Genomic DNA, 23,871 nt, shown 5'->3' with positions numbered 1-23,871 from the left:
TCTTGTATGTCTTACCAGTCTTTTACAGCCCTCCTCGCTGTTTGCCAAACCTCTCGTTTTTGTCTCCTCAGCAAATATTAAGATTATATTCCCTGTAACAAAGTCCAAATTATCTATTCATCAGGATCAGAAGAATTTCTGACAAAAGTTCATCGACCTGGAACATTGATATCGACAGGGATGGGATTACCGTAAATGCTGTGGAGTTTTTACTCCATCTTGTGGGATTTTGTTTTTGACAGGTTCCCCACCCGTAGGAAGGAAAATGGAATGCTGGCCTTTATTGTAAGGGGGATGGAGTATAAAAGTAGGGAAGTCCTGCTACAACTGTACAGGGCATTGGTGAGACCACACCTAGAGTACTGTGTACAGTTTTGATCTCCGTATTTAAGAAGTGATATACTTACATTGGAGGAAGCTCAGAGAAGGGTCATGAGGTTGATTCCTGAGATGAAGAGGTTGTCTTATGAGGAAAGGTTGAGTAGGTTGGGCCTATACTCACTGGAGTTTAGAAGAATGAGAGGTGATCTTATTGAAACGCGTGGGGGAATCTAGAACTAGGGGGCATAGTTTCAGAATAAGGGGTCGCCCACGGAAATGAGGAGGAATTTCTTCTCTCAGAGGGCCATGAATCTTTTGAATTCTCTACCCCAGAGAGCTGTAGAGGCTGGATCATTGAATATATTTAAGGTGGAGATAGACAGATTTTTGAACGATAAGGGAGTCAAGGTTTATGAGGAGCGGGCAGGGAAGTGGAGTTGAGGCCAGGATCAGATCAGCGATGATCTTACTGAATGGCGGAGCAGGCTCGAGGGGCTAAATGGCCTACCCCTGCTCCTATTTCTTATGTTCTTACATTCTGTCAGTCAGCCTGATTGACTGGCTTGACTTCCAGTTGACCGGGGAGCCCCAGGTAAGGAGCCTGCAACTGCCACTAGGAGTGTGGGGAGGGGGATCCAATCCAAATCCCGGGGGGGGGGGGGGTCCGATCCTCGACCCAAGAGAAGCTGATAAGCTCGGGAGGCTGGGAGGAAGCACTCCTGTTTCTCCTGGCCCACAAGCAGTGCTGTAAGGGCATTTACCTTTTCTCCAAAGCTGTTCCCGCCTCCCATGAGCTGCTGGGTTTCCCGAGGCCAGGGTTAAACCTGTAAGACAGTTTAATGATAAACTCCCAACCTCATTATAATATTTAATTTGCTATCCCTCCTCCTGTCCCGCCTCCGTTAAGTCCGAAATTGGGAAGGTCGGAAGAGGGTTGGGCTCGGGTTTGAGATTAAAAAATTTTTGCATCTTATCCGACCCAAACCCACCCAAATTATGGGAATTAAAATTCATCCCGTGAACTTTCTGTTTCCCTTGCCACAGCTGCTGCCTGACTTGCTGCGTGTTTCCAGCATTTTCAGTTTTTAATTCCAGATTTCCAGCTTCCACAGTGTTTTGCTTTTGTTCAAATTGTCTATTTTTAAAATCGAGAACAAAAGTGGGCATAGCACTGGCTGCATCACTTCCAACCCTTCTTCAGTCGATCAACGTGCATTTCCATTAAAACAGACACAGAACATGCTGGAGACACTCAGCAGGTCAGGCAGTATCCCTCGAGACAACACGACAGGGTTGACTTTTCAGGTATAAAATCTTTCTCAGAACTGAAAGATGTTACAGATGAACAGCATTTAAGAAGGAACAGAACAAGGGAACGGGAAATAGGAATAAATATAATCGCATACTGGAAAAGTCATGGAATGACAAGAGGATTAGAAAATGGTTAAAGGGCAGAAGTGAAATGTGCAGGAGACAAAAGGAGACATAATGAGATAAATTTAAAAAAAATAAACGACAAATACAGGACACCAAGCATGTGAGAAGAGAAAAGAAAAAAAAAGACAGATTTGCATTTATATAGTACCTTTCACAATCTCAGGGCATGCCAAGACCAGTGAAGTACTTTTGTAGTCATTGTTGTAATGTAGGAAATGCAGCAGCCAATTTGCACACAGCTAAATCCCACTAACAGCAATGAGATAAATGACCATATGAACTGTTTTTCGTGTTGGTTGAGAGATAAATATAGACCAGGATACCGGGAGAACTCCCTTGCTCCTTCTTCAAATTTTTACATCCACCTGAATAAGCCGACGAGGCCTCGTTTTAATGTCTCACCCAAAAGACGGCACCTCCAACAGTGCAGCACTTTCTCAGTACTGCACTGAAGTATCTGAGTAGATTATGTGCTCAAGCCTCTAGAGTGGGACTTGATCCCACAACTTACTGACTCAAGAGGCGACAGTGTTACTCACTAAGTAGGGGGATGGGTAAGTGGAATGGGAAGTATGAAAAACTGGCTTCAGCTGCCCAGACGACTGGAGATTTCGCCACCAGCACAGTGTTTCGACGGAGAGGGTGGAGGGGGGCGGGGGGGGCAGTGGTTGGAGGTCACCTCTAACATCACCTTCCACACTTCCAGAAAAGCCAGTGCACACCCATCCCACATCGTCAGCACCTGTCACCGGAGAGAAAATGGGAACTATAATTAAGGTCTCAAGTTGCTAAAATCAACATTATGGCCAGGAAGTTGCAAAGTGGCCAGTAGACAGATGTGGTGCGGTTTCTTGAGCTTGTGTGGAGCTTAATTGGATCAGTGTAGAAGGCCAAAGCCAGAGAGGTAGAAGGACAGAGAATTGAAGCGGCAAGATACAGGGAGTTCTGGGTCTCACTGTTTGCTGTTTATCTATAATATCTTTTAGTTCTGAGGATAGGTTTATACCTGAAGTGTCAGCTGCCTTGTGTTCTTTTGACAGATGCTGCATGACCTGCTGTGTGTTTCCAGTGTTTTCGGTTTCAGATTTCCAGCACCTGAAAGAAAAAGACTTGCATTTCTATTGTGCCTTTCACGACCACCGGACATCTCAAAGCGCTCTACAGGTAATTAAGTAATTAAGTTTTGGCGTACAGTCACTGTTGTAATATGGGAACAATTTTGCTCTCTGTTCATTTGCCCTAATCCGTCTTTCGGATGAGATGTTAAACCGAGTCTGCTCTCTCAAGTGGACATAAAAGATCCTACGGCACTATTTTGAAGAAGAGCAGGGGAGTTATCCCGGTGTCCTGGCCAATATTTATCCCTCAATCAACATAACAAAAAAACAGATTATCTGGTCATTATCACTTTGCTGTTTGTGGGAGCTTGCTGTGTACAATTTGGCTGTCGCATTTCCTACATTACAACAGTGACTACACTCCAAAAGTACTCCGTTGGCTGTAAAGTGCTTTGAGATGTCCGGTGGTTGTGAAAGGCGCTATATAAATGCAAGTCTTTCTTTCTTCCTTCTGCCTGTGAGCCAACGATCTAACCATGCTACTCTATTTCCTTTCATGCCATACGTAAAGAAAGTCATCTCATTTGGGAAATAAGGTTTCCTCCATTAAATTTGAACTACTCTACACATAGATAATAACACATTGAAGAGAAGGAACGTAGCTTTCCCGATTGAATGTCTGATCATATTGTGCAAAACCTGTAGGTTAGCCATATGTTTAAAAAAAGAAAGACTTGCATTTATATATCGCCTTTTGTGACCCCATGGCTTCCCAAAACGTTTTACAGCCTATGAAATACTTTTAAAGTATAGTCACTGTTGTAATGTGGGAAACACGGCAGTCAATTTTCGTACAGCAAGTTCCCACAAACAGCAATGTGATAATGACCAGATAAACTGTTTTTTTTAAAAAGAAATGTTGATTGGGATATAAATGTTGGCCAGGACACAGGGGATAATTCCGCTGCTCTTCTTCAAAATAGTACCATGGCATTTTTTACATCCACCTTAGAGAGCAGACGGGGCCTTGGTTTATCATCATCATAGGCAGTCCCTCGGAATCAAGGAGGACTTGCTTCCACTCCCAAAGTGAGTTCTTTGATGGCTGAACAGTCCGATATCAGAGCCACAGACCCTGTTACAGGTGGGACAGACATTCGTCGGGGGAAGGGGTCGGAAGAGCTGGTTTGCCGCATGCTCCTCGCCTCTTCATGCTCCTTGCGGTGAGCCTCAAAGAGCTCAACGCCCTCCCGGATGGACTTTCTCCACCTCGGGCGGTCTGCGGCTAGGGTCTCCCAGGTGTCGGTGGTGATGTCGCACTTTACCAGAGAGGCTTTGAGGGTGTCTTTATAACGTATCCGCCGTCCTCCTTTGGCTCGTTTACCATGAAGGAGCTCCGCATAAAGCATTTGCTTAGGGAGTCTCGTATCTGGCATGCGTACTATGTGGCCTGCCCAGCGAAGCTGATCGAGTGTGGTCAGTGCTTCAATACTGGGGATGTTAGCCTGGTCAAGGACACTGATGTTGGTGCTCCTGTCCTCCCAGGAGATTTGCAGGATCTTGTGGAGACATCATTGGTGATATATCTCCAGTGACTTGAGGTGCCTTCTGTACATCGTCCATGCCTCTGATCCATACAGGAGGGCGGGTATTACTACAGCCCTGTAGACCACGAGCTTGGTGGTAAATTTGAGGGCCTGGTCTTCAAACACTCTTTTCCGCAGGCGGCCAAAGACTACGCTGGCGCACTGGAGGCGATGCTGAATCTCCGAATCAATGTCTGACTTTGTTGATAAGAGGCTCCCGAGATATGGGAAATGGTCCACGTTGTCCAGGGCCATGCTGTGTATCTTGATGATTGGAGGGCAGTGCTGTGCGGCGATGACAGGCTGGTGAAGGAGCTTTGTCTTACGATGTTAAGCGTAAGGCCCATGCTTTCATATGCCTCAGTGAAAACACTGACTATATCCTGGAGTTCAGCCTCTGAATGTGCACAGACGCAGGCATCGTCCGCATACTGCAGCTCAATGACAGAGGTTGGGGTGATCTTGGACCTGGCCTGGAGGTGGCGTAGGTTAACCAGCTTCCCAATGGTTCTGTAGTTTAATTCCATTCCAGCGGGGAGCTTGCTGATTGTGAGGTGGAGCATGGCAGCGAGGAAGATTGAGCAGAGGGTTGGAGCGATAACGCAGCCCTGTTTGACCCCGGTCCGGACGTGGATTAGGTCTGTAATGGATCTGTTGGTAAGGATCACAGCCTGTATGTCATCGTGAAGGAGGCGAAGGATGTTGACAAACTTTTGAGGGCATCCGAAACGGAGGAGGACGCTCCATAGACCCTCGTGGTTGACAGTGTCAAAGGCCTTTGTAAGATCGAAAAAGGCCATGTATAAGGGCTGGCACTGTTCCCTGCATTTTTCCTGCAACTGGCGTGCTGCAAAGATCATTCTGTTGTGCCCCGTAGGGGACGAAATCCGCATTGTGATTCCGGGAGGAGTTCCTCAGCCACAGGGAGAAGACGACTGAGGAGAACTCAAGCGACAACTTTCCCAGTGGCTGAAAGCGGGGAGATTCCACTGTAGTTGCCGCAGTCGGACTTGTCCCCCTTTTTAAAAATGGTCACAATCGCTGCATCTCTGAGATCTCCCAGTATGCTCTCCTCCCTCCAGATGAGAGAGTTGAGGTCATGTATCCCCGCCAACAGCGCCTCTCCGCCATACTTTAGTGCCTCAGCAGAGTTTCCATCCCCACTCGTAGCCTTGTTATTCTGAAGCTGTTTTATGGCTTTGCCTACCTCGTGCAACGTTGGAGTTTCACTGAGATGTTGGCGGGTGGCATGCTGCGGGTTGAAATCGAGAACACTCGAGTCAAAGGCAGAGTCTTGATTGAGGAGATCTTCAAAGTGCTCCTTCCATCAGGCCCTGACAGCCTCAGTGTCCTTGATGAGTGTTTCCTCGTTCTTGGCCAGGAGTGGGGTGGGGCCTTGGGAGTTTGGACCGTAGGTGGCCTTGACTGCAGTGAAGAATCCTCGCATATCGTGGCTGTCAGCTAGTTGTTGTATCTCCTGTGCTTTATCCATCCACCATCTGTTTTTTAGGTCCTGAGTTTTTTGTTGGACCTGAGCCTTGAGCCGTCTGAAATGTTGTTTTGCAGCTCCCGAGATGGGCTGTTGCTTGAGGCTCAGGAATGCTTTGCACTTGCGATCTATTTGTTCTTCGATCTCCTGATCATTTTCATCAAACCAGTCCTGATGTTTTCTGGTTGAGTGACCAAGTGACTCTTCACAGGCACTGGTTATAGAGGCCTGGAGGGCAGACCAAGCGTTATGGGCATTCAGCATCTCAGGGTCATCAAGGCACGCCAGATTGGCTGAGAGGCGCTGGCTGTATAGGGCTCTCTTAGCTGGGTCTCTCAGTGCCCGAGCATTAACTTTTTTGTGGAACTGCTTCTGCTGTCTCCTCTGCTTTGGGGCAATGTTAATGTTGATGATGGATCGGATTAGGCGCTGGTCCGTCCAGCAGTCGTCAGCTCCTGCCATGGCGCAGGTGATGCGCACATCCTTGCAATTCCTGGCCCGGACGATGACATAGTCAAGCAGGTGCCAGAGTTTGGAGCGAGAGTGTTGCCACGATGCCTTGTATTTGTCCCTCTGGTGGAACAGGGTGTTGGTAATGAGGAGTTCATGTTCTAGACATTTTGTCAGGAGTAGGGTACTGCTGGAATTGGCTTTCCCTACCCCCTCTCTGCCAATCACGCCTCCCCAGAGGGCTGAGTCTTTGCCAACCCTGGCATTAAAATCACCCAGGAGGATCAATTATTCGCCCGTGGGGACACGGGACAAGGATGTCTCGAGGTTGGAATAAAAACCCTCTTTAGCCTCATCCATTGCATTGAGTGTGGGGGCGTACGCACTGATGACTGTGGCACATTAGTTCCGAGATAGGGTGATGCGGAGAGTCATGACGCGTTCGTTGACCCCACAGGGGGAGTCTTTGAGGCGGTCGACCAGCTCATTCTTGACGGCAAAGTCGACTCCATGAAGGCGGCATGCTGCCTCTGGTTTCCCTTTCCAGAAGAAGGTGTAACCTCCACCATGTTCTTTCAACTGGCCTTCCCCTGCCCGCCGGGTCTCGCTTAGGGCGGCGATGTCAATGTCAAAACGTCTGAGTTCCCGGGCAACTATGGCGGTGTGGCGTTCCGGCCTGTTGCTGTTGGGATTGTCCATGAGGGTCCTGACGTCCCAGGTCCCGATCTTCATACTGACGAAGTGGAAGTTGCCTGTGCGTGAGTTCTTTTAACGTGGGGTGGCCACTGCACACCGACAACCACACGGGCTTAGCTGAGCAAGGTCTTGGTCCAGTGGCAAGCGGGTCGAAGACAACTGGAGATCAGGCACAGCTCGATAAGCCTAATTAACTACGGCAAAGTGTTGGCCACAAGCTCGGCGCCGGGTAGTGCCATTGATGGTAGATGGCCCGAGGCTTGGTTGGGGGGCAGGCATTAGGAAGGTGACTTCCAAAGTTATTTTAAAAGATTAAAAGTTGATAAAGGTTCCCAATTTATTTCAAAAGTTTCTAAGAGTTGCTAAAACGTTTTAAGAAGTTTCTAAGAGTTGTCAAAAATCTAAGATATAAATCAATACCAGATTATAAAAGTTTTCCCAGTTTAAAAAGTTGCTAAAAGTTGTTAAAAGTCAAAGATGTAGATTAATAATAAATGTTTAAAAGTATTTCGTTGAGAGTCTGAAATGTAAGTTTTAAAACTTGTCTGTCTCCAGCTCAGCTGCTGAGGTTGGGCCGCACCTCCGGTCGATATCCCGCTGAAGGTAGAAAGCGAGCCGGCCTGAAGGTGCCGGTGTCGATGGTCTGGGCGTGGCTGGTGTCCCTGGAGCTCCGCTGGGCTGGAGTCCCTCCTATCTCGATGTCTCCGTTCGGCTGGAGCCCCGGCTCTCTCGGTGTCCCAGCTGGGCCAGAGACCCCGCCTCCTGGCGTTCTCGCCGGGCCGAAGCCCCCACTCTCCCGGCATCTCCTCTGAGCTGGAGCCCCTGCTCTCCTGGTGTCCCCGCTGGGAATTCTTCTCTGCACCAGTGGCTTCTGTCCCCGGCCGAAGGTGCTCTGCACCGGCCGCTTCTGTCCCCGGCTGAAGGGACTCTGCATTGGCAGCTTCTGTCCGGATATGGAGGGCAATGTCGCGTTTTCCACCTCATCTTGGGGCGGGTTTGGGTGGCACTACGTGGGTGGGTTTGGGGGTGCTAAATGTTGCACCCCCAAACCCCACATAGCACCCCCAAACATAGAAAATAGGTGAAGGAGTAGGCCATTCGGCCCTTCGAGCCTGCACCACCATTCAATAAGATCATGGCTAATCATTCACCTCAGTACCCCTTTCCTGCTTTCTCTCCATACCCCTTGATCCCCTTAGCCGTAAGGGCCATATCTAACTCCCTCTTGAATACATCCAATGAACTGGCATCAACAACTCTCTGCGGTACGGAATTCCACAGGTTAACAACTCTCTGAGTGAAGAAGTTTCTCCTCATCTCAGTCCTAAATGGCCTACCCCTTATCCTAAGACTATGTCCCCTGGTTCTGGACTTCCCCAACATCGGGAACATTCTTCCCGCATCTAACCTGTCCCGTCCCGTCAGAATCTAATATGTTTCTATGAGATCCCCTCTAATCCTTCTAAACTCCAATGTATAAAGGCCCAGTTGATCTAGTCACTCTTCATATGTCAGTCCTGCCATCCCAGGTTTCATTCTGGTGAACCTTCGCTTCACTCGCTCAATAGCAAGAACGTCCTTCCTCAGATTAGGAGACAAAAACTAACACAATATTCCAGGTGAGGCCTCACCAAGGCCCTGTACAACTGCGGTAAGACCTCCCTGCTCCTATACTCAAATCCCCGAGCTACGAAGGCCAACATACCATTTGCCTTCTTCACCGCCTGCTGTACCTGTATGCCAGCTTTCAATGAGTGATGAACCATGACACCCAGGTCTCGTTGCACCTCCACTTTTCCTAATCTGCCCCCATTCAGATAATATTCTGTCTTTGTTTTTTTGCCCCCAAAGTGGATAACCTCACATTTATCCACATTATGCTGCATCTGCCATGCATTTGCCCACTCACCTAACCTGTCCAAGTCACCCTGCAGCCTCCTAGCGTTCCCCTCACAGCTCACACCACCACCCAGTTTAGTGTCATCTGCAAATTTGGAGATATTACACTCAATTCCTTCATCCTTTGATGGATCTTGTAAAGAGCTGGGGTCCCAGCACTGAGCCCTGCGGCATGCCACTAGTCACTGCCTGCCATTCTGAAAAGGACCCGTTTATCCCGACTCTCTGCTTCCTGTCTGCCAACCAGTTCCCTATCCACGTCAGTATATTACCCCCAATACCATGTGCTTTGATTTTGCACACCAATCTTTGTGTGGGATCTTGTCAAAAGCCTTTTGAAAGTCCAAATACACCACATCCACTGGTTCCCCCTTGTCCACTCTACTAGTTACATCCTCAAAAAATTCCAGAAGATTTGTCTAGCATGATTTCCCCTTCATAAATCCATGCTGACTTGGACCGATCCTGTCACTGCTTTCCAAATGCGCTACTATTTCATCCTTAATAATTGATTCCGACATTTTCCCCACCACTGATGTCAGGCCATAATTACCCGCTTTCTCACTCCCTCCCTCTTTAAAAAGTGGTGTTACATTAGCTACCCTCCAGTCCATAGGAACTGACTCAGAGTCGATAGACTATTGGAAAATGATCACCAATGCATCCACTATTTCTAGGGCCACTTCCTTAAGTACTCTGGGATGCAGACTATCAGGCCCCGGGGATTTATCGCCCTTCAATCCCATCAATTTCCCTAACACAATTTCCCGCCTAATAAGGATATCCTTCAGTTCCTCCTTCTCACTAGACCCTCAAGACAGAACCAAAGTATTTGTTCAATTGGTCTGCCATTTCTTTGTTCCCCATTATAATTTCACCTGAATCAGACTGCAAGGGACCTACGTTTGTCTTCTCTAATCTTTTTCTCTTCACATTGCTATAGAAGCTTTTGCAGTCAGTTTTTATGTTCCCAGCAAGCTTCTTCTCGTACTCTATTTTCCTCTACTTAATTAAACCCTTTGTCCTCCTCTGCTGAATTCTAAATTTCTCCCAGTCCTCAGGTTTGTTGCTTTTTCTGGCCAATTTATGTCTCTTCCTTGGATTTAACAGTATCCTTAATATCCCTTGTTAGCCACGGTTGAGCCACCTTCCCCATTTTATTTTTATTCCAGACAGGGATGTACAATTGCTGAAGTTCATCCATGTGATCTTTAAATGTTTGCCATTGCCTATCCACCGTCAACCCTTTAAGTATCACTTGCCAGTCTATTCTAGCCAATTCATGCCTCAAACCATCGAAGTTACGTTTCCTTAAGTTCAGGACGCTAGTTTCTGAATTAACTGTGTCACTCTCCATCTTAATAAAGAATTCTACCATGTTATAGTCACTCTTCCCCAAGGAGCCTCGCACAACAAGATTGCTAATTAGTCCTTTCTCGTTACACATCACCCAGTCAGTCTAGGATGGCCAACTCCCTAGTTGGTTCCTCGACATATTGGTCTAGAAAACCATCCCTAATACACTCCAGGAAATCCTCCTCCACCGCATTGCTACCAGTTTGGTTAGCCCAATCAATATGTAGGTTAAAGTCACCCATGATAACTGCTGTATCTGTATTGCATGCATCCCTAATTTCTTGTTTGATGCTGTCCCCAACCTTACTACTACTGTTTGGTGGTCTGTACACAACTCCCACTAGCGTTTTCTGCCCCTTGGTATTCCGTAACTCCACCCATACCGATTCCACATCATCCAAGCTAATGTTCTTTCTTACTATTGCATTAATTTCCTCTTTAACCAGCAATGCCACCCCGCCTCCTTTTCCTTTCTGTCTATCCTTCCGAAATGTTGAATACCCCTGGATGTTGAGTTCCCAGCCTTGGTCACCCTGGAGCCATGTCTCTGTGATGCCAATTACATCTGTGCAGTTAATTCGTCCAACTTATTCTGAATACTCCTCGCATTGAGGCACAGAGCCTTCAGGCTTGTCTTTCTAACACACTTTGCCCTTTTAGAATTTTGGTGTAATGTGGTCCTTTTTGCTTAGGTTTGTGCCTTAGGTTTCTCTGCCCTCCACTTTTACTTTTCTTCTTTCTATTTTTTGCTTCTGCTCCTATTCTACTTCCCTCTGTCTCCGTGCATAGGTTCCCATCCCCCTGCCATATTAGTTTAACTCTTCCCCAACAGCACTCGCAAACACTCCCCCTAGGACATTGGTTCTGGTTTTGCCCAGGTGCAGACCGTCCGGTTTGTACTGGTCCCACCTCCCCCAGAACCGGTTCCAATGTCCCAGGAATTTGAATCTCTCCCTTCTGCACCACTCCTCAAGCCACGTATTCATCTGAGCTATCCTGCGATTCCTACTCTGACTAGCACGTGGAACTGGTAGCAATCCTGAGATTACTACTTTTGAGGTCCTACTTTTTAATTTAGCTCCTAGCTCCCTAAATTCATCTCGTCGGATCTCATCCCGTTTTTTACCTATATCGTTGGCACCTATATGCACCACGACAACTGGCTGTTCACTCTCCCTTTTCAGAATGCCCTGCACCCGCTCCAAGACATCCTTGACCCTTGCACCAGGGAGGCAATATACCATCCTGGAGTCTCGGTTGCGGCCGCAGAAACATCTATCTATTCCCCTTACAATTGAATCCCCTATCACTGTAGCTCTCCCACTCTTTTTGTTGCCCTCCTGTGCAGCAGAGCCACCCACGGTGCCATGAACTTGGCAGCTGCTGCCCTCCCCTGATGAGTCATCCCCCTCAACAGTACCCAAAGCGGTGTATCTGTTTTGTAGGGGGATGACCGCAGGTGACCCCTGCATTACCTTTCTCGCACTGCTCTTCCTGTTGGTCATCCATTTCCTATCTGGCTGTGTACCCTTTACCTGCGATAAGACCAACTCACTAAACATGCTATTCACGTCATTCTCAGCATCGTAAATGCTCCAGAGTTCATCCACCCACAGCTCCAGGGCCGTAACGCGGTACGTCAGGAGCTGCAGGCGGATGCATTTCCCGCACATATAGTCGTCAGGGACACCGGAAGCGTCCCTGACTTCCCACATAGTACAGGAGGAGCATAACATGTGTCCGAGATGTCCTGCCATTGATTTAACCCTTAAATTGGCAACAACAATGCTAAAGGTTACTTACTGATATAGAAAAGAAAAAGAAAAACTACTTACCAATCACTTACCCCCTTGGCTGTGACGTCACCTTTCGATTTCTTTCTACTTCTTTTTTGCCTTCTCTCCCCGCTGCAGCTGCACCGGCTGGGCCTTTATAGGCCTCACCAACGTCCCGAACTTCCGCCTCTCCGACTGCCGCCGCCTCTCGACTGCCGCTGGCTTGTATATGCCTCACCAATGTCCCGAACTCCCGCCTCTCCGACTGCCGCTGGGCCTTTATAGGCCTCACCAACGTCCCGAACTCCCGCCTCTCCGACTGCCGCTGGGCCTTTATAGGCCTCACCAACGTCCCGAACTTCCGCCTCTCCGACTGCCGCTGGGCCTTTATAGGCCTCACCAACGTCCCGAACTCCCACCTCTCCGACTGCCGCCGCCTCTCGACTGCCGCTGGGCCTTTATAGGCCTCACCAACGTCCCGAACTTCCGCCTCTCCGACTGCCGCCGCCTCTCGACTGCCGCTGGCTTGTATATGCCTCACCAATGTCCCGAACTCCCGCCTCTCCGACTGCCGCTGGGCCTTTATAGGCCTCACCAACGTCCCGAACTCCCACCTCTCCGACTGCCGCTGGGCCTTTATAGGCCTCACCAACGTCCCGAACTTCCGCCTCTCCGACTGCCGCTGGGCCTTTATAGGCCTCACCAACGTCCCGAACTCCCACCTCTCCGACTGCCGCTGGGCCTTTATAGGCCTCACCAACGTCCCGAACTTCCGCCTCTCGACTGCCGCTGGGCCTTTATAGGCCTCACCAACGTCCCGAACTCCCGCCTCTCCGACTGCCGCCCACGCAGTGTCCCCTGGCCTTGATTTAACATCTCATCCAAAAGACACCACCTCCGATAGTGCAGTGCTCACTCAGCACTGCACTGGGAGTGTCAGCCGGGATTTTTATGCTAGTCTCTGGAGTGGGACTTGAACCCACAACCTTCTGACTCAGAGACGAGAATGCTACCCACTCAGCCACGATAATAATATCCATATTATCAATTTTTATTATACTTCCCTATTTTAAAAAGATTGCATTTTTCATTTTAAAGTTTTCCCAGTGTCTCCCAATCAGGAAAGGAAAGTGCCCCTTCTCAGGTCTCTCTCACTGGATCACTGTGGATTGAACTGAACTGAGTATCTAGACCAACCTCCCCTCACCAGTGTGTGTTTCAAATCAGCATAATACAAAAGGTAGACATATATCCATTAAAATCACTAATTTTATATCTGCAAGCTGTGCAACTCAGGAATGACAAGGATACACAAGTTATGACCAGCTGAAATAAAAAATGCATTAAAGAAACCTGCAAATATTCTATAATGCTAATATGAGTCATTAAAAGTAATAGCTTTTTAAAAATCTAAATGTTAGCTTTTTTTCCAGAAATGGTAAATAAACTGCTCAAAGATCAATTTGCACAAGATGGTAGAATGTATTTGGGAATACTTAACTGAGAGCTGGGAAGGCGACAAGAACTCTCAAGAGCCTCGACACCATCCAGGACAAAGCTGCCTGCTGATTGGCACCCCACCAGCGCACCGTGGCTACAGTGTGTACCATGTATAAGATGCACTGCAGCAACTCTCCAAGGCTTCTTCGGCAGCACCTCCCAAACCGCGACCTCTACCGCCTAGAAGGACAAGGGCAGCTGGAGCATGGGAATTCCATCACCTCCCAAGATCCCCTCCAGGTCACACACAATCCTGACTTGGAAATATATTGCCATTCCTTCATCGTCGCTGGGTCAATATTCTGGAACTCCTTCCCCAACAGCACTGTGGGAGTACCTTCACCACACGGACTGCAGCAGTTCAAGAAGGCGGCTCACCACCACCTTCTCAAGGGCAACTAAGAATGCTGGCCTTCCCAGCGACACTTACATCCTATGAACGAATAATTTTTAAAAAGAGGCGAGTATGAAGCAAAGGTCTTGTCATGTTCATGTCCGGGATGGAGGAGTGACTGTTCTTTATATCTGTTATTTATCAGGAACTTGCATATCTTATGAAGCTTCATTTTTAGTTCCATATACTTTCCACTCACCCCTTTCATAGAATTGTAAAAGTACTACAACTCATATCGAGATATTAGTGTTTCTCTAATTCAGACAGATTTCTCTAATTGACTTAAGAAAGATGAAGAGAACAGCACGAAGATAAAATAAGAAATAATGGACCCCATGTGTGGACTTGTCTTGTCAAAGAAGGGCTAGGGTGGATGACTCAGGAACAAAACTGAAGGTCAGTTCTGTCAATTGAGCAGCCTGTTCCCAATCTGTTAAGACAGAACACCGAGAGGTCTATCATTGTTATTTAATCACACTTTAAAGATTTTTACCTTTAAGATCTGCATTTGTTTAAAAGAAAGCTTTACACTTAAATAGCGCCTTTCATGACCATCGGCAATCCCAAAGTGTTTTTTGAAGGGTAGTCACTGTTGTAATGTAGGAAACGAGACAGTCAATTTGTGCATAGCAAGATCCCACAAACAGCAAAGTGATAACGACCAGATAATCTGCCCCCACTCTTCTTCGAAATAATGCCATGAGATCTTTTACGTCCACCTGAGAGGGTAGACACGGCCTCAGTTTAACATCTCATTGGAAAGATGGCACCTCCGACAGTGCAGTGTTCCCTCAGCACTGCACTGGAGTATCAGCCTAGATTTTTGTGCTCAAGTCTCTGGAGTGGATCTTAAACCCACACCTTTTGACTTAAAGGCGAGAGTGCTACCCACTGAGCCACAGCTGACACAAGAAAGTATTTTCTAACTTCATTACCAAGAATTGTACTGTTTAAACAACCAGCTCGCTGCTGGAGGATATTAGACTACCACTGATTGTGGATAGTTCAGTTTCGATGAGGACAATTCAACTGATAACAAACCATTTTTGGTTTCAGATGATGTCTGATTGTGTAAATGTCACAATAATGTCTGCTTAAATGTAAATATCAGGTCCAGGGCAGTGCAGGAATTAATGGGAGGGAGTGGGGAAAATCAACCAAGGTTCCCACTTCTGATTGCTATCCCATGACCCTGCTGGAAAGTGCACATGTGGAGACCAGTGAGGACAAGGTGGAACTTGCTGCGACACCCTGTATGATGGATTAGTCTGACAATACTCATTTTTTAGACCACTTCGGCAAGGTAGTAGAGGTACTGTTCATGCGCGTGGAACCATATTTAACCCATGCGAGAATAAAAATTGGAGGATTAAAATCAGCAAAATATATCCCATTCTGTGGGTATTTTTCTCTCTCTCACCTTATCTGCTTCACAGGCGGGGATGACTGCCAGCTTTGGCGCTGGTGCCATTTGCACGGTGTCTGCGAAGGATTGTCCCGATGCTGCCTGCAGTCCTGTAACACAAGTAAAATAAGAGCAAAGAAACAGAGAGGCACGTGATGTTTTAAGTCTAGTTATGTCTTAGGTCTAGTGATGTTTTAGGTCTGTCCTCACCGCACAGCACTGCCCCCCAGTCATCAAGATTCACGGCGCGGCCTTCGACAACGTGGACCACTTCCCATTATCTCGGGAGCCTTTTATCAACATAGGCAGACATTGATGTGGAGATTCAACATCGCCTCCAGTGCGTCAGTGCAGCCTTTGGCTGCCTAAGCAAAAGAGTGTTCGAAGGCCAGGCCCTCAAATCTACCACCAAGCTCATGGTCTACAGGGCTGTAGTAATATCCACCCTCCTGTATGGATCAGAGGCATGGACGATGTACAGAAGATACCTCAAGTCGCTGGAGATATATCACCAACGATGTCTCCGAAAGATCCTGCAAATTCCCTGGGAGGACAGACACACCAACATCAGTGTCCTCGCCCAGGTTAACATCCCTAGCATTGAAGCACTGACCACACGCGATCAGCTTCACTGGGCAGCCACTTAGTTCACATGCCAGACACAAGGCTCTCTAAGCAAATGCTCTGTGCGGAGCTCCTTCATGGCAAACGAGCCAAAGGTGGGCAACGGAAACGTTACAAGGACACCCTCAAAACCTCCCTGGTAAAGTGCGACATCACCACTGACACCTGGGAGTCCCTGGCCGAAGACCGCCCGAGGTGGAGAAAGTACATCCGGGAGGGCGCTGAGCTCTTCGAATCTCAATGCCGCGAGGGTGAAGAGGTCAAGCGCAGGCAGCGGAAGGAGCATGCGGAAAATCAGTCCCACATACCCCTTCCCCCGGCCATATGAGTCCCACCTGTGACAGGGTCTGTGGCTCTCGTATTGGACTGTTCAGCCACCAAAGGACTCACTTTAGGAGTGGAAGCATGTCTTCCTCGATTCTGAGGGATTGCCTATGATGATGGTTTTAGGTCGAGCAAACACTAGAAATATGAAATAAAAAACATGCGCAGCACCATGCAGAGTACGCAGCGCCCACTACCGCTCCGGGAACTCCCCTCAAAGGAAGCGAAGTGCCAGAGACAGCGCTCTGCTTGCTTTGAGGGGCGAAAGGTCCAATTCCATGTCGGGGCGGGACCTCCGGGCCGGGTGATAAAAGTCCCGGCCCCAGAAGGTGACAGCCCCTAATCGGGGTGCAGGGCAATTTTGCCCTCTATATCTTTTCCTGCATGAGTGTTAATTAATTAACTAACATTAATAGGGTATTAATTAATTAACTAGGAGTTCAGGAGAGACTTCCTTTACCCAAAGAGTGGTTAGAATGTGGAACTCGCGACCACAGGGAGTAGTTGAGGCGATTAGCATAGATACATTTAAGGGGGAGCCAGATAAACACATGAGGGAGGAAGGAATAAGATTATGCTGATAGTGTCAGATGAAGAGGGGTGGGAGGAGGCTCGGGTGAAGCACACCGCCGGCATTGACCAGTTGGGCCGAATGGTCTGTTCTTTGTGGTAGATTCTATGTAATATGGGTATGATGTATTTAAAACTTGTAATCACTCGAAAGGGAGATGAAAACATGCTCATTACAAACTTATAATCTAACTAAAAGAAAAATTGAAACATTTATTTTTTTCACATGGCTTGACCCATTACTTGGGCTAGTCATTCAGAGTGCTCAGTTTCTACGTACCATGTTTTGCTCTGTAAGCACATCCCAAGCATGCTGAATTAGCTGTGTCTATTGTGTACACTGGAGCATTGAACACATCTGCCAAGACCTGCAAAATCAACAAACAGGTGGTGACTAGGTATTCCCTGTTATTGCAGTTTAATGGGCCAGCCCTGCAGAAGTACTGGCGCCACACACAGTCACACCAGAGACCGTGGCTACGTCGGGCAAGGGGTGCCATGCGATGTGGAAGGGAATTAGGCAATCCTTTGAGAAATGAATCATAGAACTTAAGGGAAAAAAAACACACACAGGTTTCGTATCACACAAATCATTAATTTGAATAGAAAACAATTTTTTTTAATTGTATAGGAAATCTCAGTGAAGGCAGAAGACTGCTCACAATGTGTAACACCAACATTGAAATCAGTAAGAGAGAAGGCAAATAATGAAGTAATGGTTAAGTGAGACCAAGGCTTAGTTATAGGAGATTGAGGGGAGCGGGGAGGGGCGAGTGCCACAGTTTTGAGACCCTGGAACAGAATGAGTTAGAATAGGCAGTGCAATCAGTCTTGATTTCAACACAGTGAGGATGCAAGGAGGAGGATGTATATAAAATATACTAAATGTGGGTAGGATACAACGAACAGATCTCTGGCTTGTAGGATTATCTGGAGCCAAGTGCAAAAAATGTCAGCTCCGATCTTCCGCCATCGGGTGTTGGAGACAACTTGACCCAGAAAGTTCTCCCCCAATCACGAAGGGGATAGTCACCAGCTAGTCATTACATATCTGATGAGTGTAGGTTTGCGCTCTCACTAGGCAAACAGCAGGTACCACCCTCACAGGTTTGTAGAGCTGTTGCATTGTGAGTAGCTTAGCCAGTCACGTAATATTCACAAGACTCAATAAAACCCCAGTCAGTTGGGTCTAGGTCATCCATGATGAGGTATGCAGTTGTGAGCCTAGTGGATGAACTGGTAATGTGTAGTGAGATTGTTAAACCTTTGTTAATAAACCAACTAGTTCTTAATAGCAATGTGTTGCTATGAATTCTTAAGCAAAGAACCCATGAAGCAAATACATTACACCTGGAACTCCTCACTACCTACACGGTGCGCAATAGTAACTCACAGTAAAACATGACTGCACTGCCACTATCCTCTGTGGAATGGATCCACAGAAATAACTTCCCTCCTATTCCAGACAGACTTTTAGCTCACACACTAAAACCCATATCACTGCAAGAGAGCTCTTTTCATGTCTACAATACCTTTGTTGGAATAACCTCTAATCTACTGAGCTATTCTGCAGAATTATAACTGACAGGGAATTCAGGAGAAACCTTTTTCTTCAGAGAGTGATTAGAATGTGGAACTCGCTACCACAGGGAGTATTGAGGCAAGTAGCATAGATACATTTAAGAGGAAGCTAGATAAACACATGAGGGAGAAAGAAGCAGAAGGATATGCTGATGGGGTTAGATGAAGAGGGGTGGGAGAAGGCTTGTGTGGAGCATAAACACCGGCATGAGCCTCTTGTTTCTGTACTGTAAATATTTAGTAATAGAGGCAACTCTCGATTATCCGTACACGGATCCAACGGGAAACCGTTGTAACGGGATTTTAAATTCTGTTGCTAACAAGTGAAAAGACAGCTCCAAATAATTTGGAAAAATCGCCTTCCAAACACTGTGCTCATTTGTAGTTGCTCATTCTCTCTCTTTCACACTCGCACATTCGCTCACACACTCTCTCTCACTCACCGTAAAAATCACCCACCTCTGCCCTTGCTTTGCTGGTGTGTGTGTGTGCACTGCTGCAGCCGCTGTCTCTCGCGGCCGCCGCTGACGTTGGGAACGGGGGCAGTGCCGGCACCGGGTTCCAGGCACAGACCCTGTACATGCTTGCTGGTAATGTCCATCTTTTGTTACTGTTTGGAGCTGATTGTATTGATTCATTAAAGTTTTAACTTATAAATGTAAACTCGCCCTAATGATTGTATTTATTCATTAAAGTTTTAACTCTAAAATGTAGACTCACCCTAATGGAAAAATCGTTTACCCAAAGTAGCCCAATCCCTGAGGGACCTGGATAATCGAGAGTTGCCTGTACTTTGTAAAACACTTTCAGCATATATTTTAACTACAAATATTAAAACACAAAGGAGGTGAAATTTAATTAGACATGTAAACGGGTGCGGGGAGCACAATCAGCCTGCGCCCGTTCAAAGTGGTGCAGGCACCAAGCAAAATTCATGTTGCTTACTTATTTACGATTGGAGCACTGAGCTCAGCGCTAAATGCAGTGCTGGTTGGCTTAGCACTCAAGAGGTGTGTCAATATCAAGTGCAGTCTACTGGCCAAATAACATTTTGTCTAAGCTCTCTGCACTACTTAAAGGGGCGGTGCTGTGTTGCAGAAGCACCTCATTGTCACTCTACATGTAGCCATGGCTCAACAGTGAAGGGAGAGGGCAAGGAGATTCTCAGATGCAGCACTGGAAGCCTTGGTCCTGGGAGTGCACAGAAGAAGACAGGTTCTCTACCCTCAGGGAGGCAGGAGGCTGACCAACACTGGTTCTCGTTCCACCAATACCTCAAATTTAACATTTTCCATTTTCCTTCATGTCCTCGCCCCTCCCTATCTCTACAACCTCCTCTACCCCTACAACCCTCCAAAAACTCGGCATTCCTCCAATTCCGCCTTCTTGCACATCCCAGATTTCCTTCGCCCCACCATTGGCAGCCGTGCCCTCAGCTGTCTGGAGCCTAAGCTCTGGAATTCCCTCCCTAAATCTCTCTACCTCTATCTGTGCTTTTAAGACCCTCCTTAAAACCTACCTTTTTGACCAAGCTTTTAGCCACCCCATCTAATATCTCCTTCTTTGGCTCGGGGTTAATTTTGTGTTTGGTTACGCTCCTGTGAAGCGCCTTAGGATGTTTTGCTACGTTAAAGGCGCTATATAAATGCAATTTGTTGTATAACTTCTGGTTTGGAATGTTAGAATCTTTAAATTAAGATGAAACTACTAAGTGTCACGATGAAGAGAAAATAAATAGAAGAAGTCAATACAGATTTCAGAGAGGAACAGTGTGCTTGACAAACCTGATAAGAGTTCTTTAAGGAGGTGACAGATGGAGAATATGCAATGGATGTGGTGTGCATGGACTGTCATCGAGTCTCATCGCCAAGAGCATGCAGAAATCAAGTGTAGGCAGCGGAAAGAGCATGTGGCAAACCAATCCCACCCACCCTTTCCCTCAACAACTATTTGTCCCACCTGAAACAGGGACTGTGGTCTCATATTAGACCGAAGGACTCATTTTTAGAGTGGAAGCAAGTCTTCCTCGATTCTGAGGGACTGCCTATGATGATGATGATGGACTTTTAGAAAGCCTTTGAAAAGGTCACTTGACAAGGGGTATGGAATTGAAGGAAGGATAGAAAATTAGTTTAAAAAATAGCTAGAGGAGGAAACAGAGAGTAGAAATTAAGAATAGGTTCTCAGAGTGATTTGAATTGGGTAGCGGTGTCCCACAGGATTCTGTTTTGGAACTTTCTGTTCATTGCGTACAATGATTTGGATATAGGATTATTAAACTAAGAGGCACAGTAAGTCATCCTGAGGCAGCTGCAAGAGGATATTGATAAGATGGTGAACTGGGCAAAGAAGTGACATATAGAATGCACTGCCAGCAAGCGTGAGCTGGTACATTTTGGTAAAAAAAATTAATAATACATTGAATGGGGGAAGGCTGGGTGATGTGGAAGAAATTTGGGGGCTCAGCTTCACAAGACATTAAAAGTGAGTGGATAAAACCACAAAAAAGCTAACAAAATACTGGGTATTATGGCAAAAGTTTTGGAATATAAAAGTCAAGATGAAATGGTGTACAGGTACATCGTCCCGAATCCGGAATTCCGAAAACCACAACTGTCCGAAAACCGGACATTTTTGAGGCGGCCAAGATGGCGACATCGGGTGGCGAAGGACGAGGAAACCAGTAATAAGATGCAGTGCCGGGGGGCCGTGGGCATCGTGAATCGGCAGGCGATGAGGAGCGGCGGGAATCGGCGGACGTTGAGAATTGGCTGGCGGTGAGGAGCGGAGGATCGGTGGGCGGTGAAGAGCATCAACAGCGAGGTCCGAAATCCAGCAAAACCCGAAAACCGGCACGGATTTGGTCCCGAGGTTGCCGGATTTCAGACTATTTATTTTCTTGTCCAAAATCTGGCAAAACCCAAAAACTGGCACGGACTTCAGACGTTGTACCTGTTGGAGTACTGGCTGCATCTTTTTTTCCTCCACCCTCAACCAAAACTCTACTAGCCACATCCTATGCTGCACCAGATCCATCCACCTATTATCCTTGAATTCATGATCTACATTGGCTCCTGGTCCTCCAAATGCCTCAAATGCAACTTTTTCACCCTTGTGTTTAAATCTCTCCATGCCCATGCCCCCCGCTCACCTCCTCCAGTGCTATACAAACCTCTTCAAACTCTACGTTTCTCTCTCCAGCCTTTTGTGCCAACCCCCTCCCACCCTGCCCTTCTCCCCACCACTGGATGCCGTGCCTTCAGCCGCTTAGACTCCACACTCCGGAATTCCTGCTCCTCTTCCTTTGTTACAAACCCTCCTTAACAAGCATGTTTTGAATAAGCCATTGATCACCCCTTCTAATATATTGGAACGTTCTTGTGTGTTAAAGTTGCGGTATAAATATAAGTTGTTACCATTTGTTCTAATTCTACTTAAATCTTGTTCATTTTTCACATCTTCAGTTCTGATGAAGGGTCACACCCAAAATGTTAATTAGTGTTTTACTTGTTCCCAGAATGTGGGTTGATACTGGAAAGGCCACATTTATTGCCCATCCCTAGTTATGCTGACAACTGAGTAGCTTGCTAGGCCACCTCAGAGGACATAGGCCAGACTGTGTAGGGATAGTAGCTTAGTGCACTAGTCGGGTGTTTGTTATAAATCCAAAAGCTTTCGCAATCATTTTTTCCGTTACTCGCCCACAACTCACCAGATTCATTCAGTGCAATTTGCCATAGCTAGGATGTGAAGCCACAACCTCTGGGTTGCTAGTTCAGTGCCATAACCACAACACTACCATGCCCCTGGTCCCTTCACAGCTGCTGACTGACCTGTGTTTCTCCAGCTTTTGTTTTAGATTCCCAGCTTTTTACTTGTTGCCAAATCTAATGCTGTCTTTACCCGACCTCCATTCTCGTGCACTTTTCAATTGGATTCACTTGTTAGATCTGGAGTGACAATTTTGGCCCTTCCTGGCTCAAAGTTCTGAATCTAATTCCAGTGCTAATGCTGTATCAGAGAAAAGCTAGTGCTACACAGATCGGTGGCTGAGGTGGGCGGGGGGGGGATCTTAGATTTATCTGTAAAGGATTAAAGCAGCTTATACTTTTCGACTTCATGCAGAAATTGGGAATTAGTAAAATAATGACAATCAATGTTTTAAAATTTCACTTGCTAGTTGGTCAGCTAGCCACAGATGTTTTTGTGTCTTTCATATGTTAATTACATTGTGCATTGGAATTGACAGCCTTAATTGGCTTTGATCTAGTTGTGATGGAGGGTAATTATTTGGTGTTAAGCAGGGAGAAGAGTAACCCAGGAGGTGGAGATAAGAACTCATTCATCCTCCTCTGGCACCAACATAATTATTGGTCAGCCATGGTCTTATTGAATGGCGGTGCAGGCTAAAAGAAGGGCCGAATGGCCTACTCCTGCACCTATTTTCTATGTTTCTATGGACTGTGATAATCATATCCCTCACAGCAGAGAGCTGTGTGATAGGGGCAGGATGTTCTCCTACCTGTAGTATATCTGAGTTTGAAGAAGCCCCTCCTGTAGCCAGCACTCTGGTTCCCTTCACTGAAAGAAAAAAGAGAATTGGAGGGGTTCTATGAAAAAGGTACAAGGCTGGTCATTTTGCATCAAGTAACTAGATGTTTTACTAATGTTACGATCAAAGTAATCCCATTTCCGTTCTGAAAGGAGATGAGCCCAATGCCTATGAATGGTTGTAGCTTTTATAAGATTGTCACCCATCCACTTTTGAGCCAGCCACATTGTTTTGGGAATGGAATGTCTATAAATATAGACTGTATACCGAAAGTTGGGTTTTAAAACCCCTTTTTTCCAGTTACTTTTGTGAGATTTATCACTTGTGCGTATGAAGCAGCAAAGCAAATTTCAGAATGGAAGCCCCAAATGTCACCTCATGCTTTCACTCTATCCCATCCTGTCTGGTATTCGATTTGATAAAACGCTAGTAATAGAGGGAGTGTGTGAGAGAGAGAGAGAGAGAGAGAGAGAGGAAGAGACAGAGAGAGGGAGAGAAAGAAAGAGGGAGAGAAAGAAAGAGAAAGGGAGAGAAAGAGAGAAAACACATTTTTATAGCGCTCTTCATAACCTCAGTATATCCACAGTGCTTCATAGCCGATGAAGTATTTCTGAAGTGTTGCTGCTGTCATGTAGGAAAATGCAGCAGCCAACTGTGCAGAAAGCAAGATCCATGAACAAAAAGAGATAAATTACCAGATAATTTGATCTTTGTGGTGTTGGTTGAGGACACCAGAAGGACTACCCTGCTCTTCACTGAACAGTGCCATAGGATTTCCTATTTCCTGCTGAAACATAGAAACATAGAAAATAGATGCAGGAGTAGGCCATTTGGCCCTTCGAGCCTGCACCACC

General features: G+C 46.7%; 1 protein-coding gene across 3 annotated transcripts in view; it reads right to left on the bottom strand.

The window, feature by feature from the left end:
- xylb (xylulokinase homolog (H. influenzae)) overlaps window positions 1–23,871 on the bottom strand; it is a 295,599-nt gene that overhangs the window by 26,052 nt on the left and 245,676 nt on the right. Inside the window, exons 16-18 of one of the 3 annotated variants that reach the window (XM_070880117.1) lie at window positions 22,988–23,046; window positions 17,165–17,252; window positions 15,382–15,476 (exon numbers count right to left, since the gene is read on the bottom strand). In XM_070880117.1, coding sequence (XP_070736218.1) covers window positions 15,382–15,476; window positions 17,165–17,252; window positions 22,988–23,046 — 242 coding nt within the window. Of the gene's footprint in view, window positions 1–15,381; window positions 15,477–17,164; window positions 17,253–22,987; window positions 23,047–23,871 lie in introns of those variants that run through there. The other 2 variants (XM_070880118.1, XR_011593279.1) reach the window with 2 other exon arrangements.

Source organism: Pristiophorus japonicus, chromosome 5, assembly GCF_044704955.1.
Source record: "Pristiophorus japonicus isolate sPriJap1 chromosome 5, sPriJap1.hap1, whole genome shotgun sequence".
Lineage (NCBI taxonomy): Eukaryota > Metazoa > Chordata > Chondrichthyes > Pristiophoridae > Pristiophorus > Pristiophorus japonicus.
This window is presented reverse-complemented; position numbering and strand designations above follow the sequence as displayed.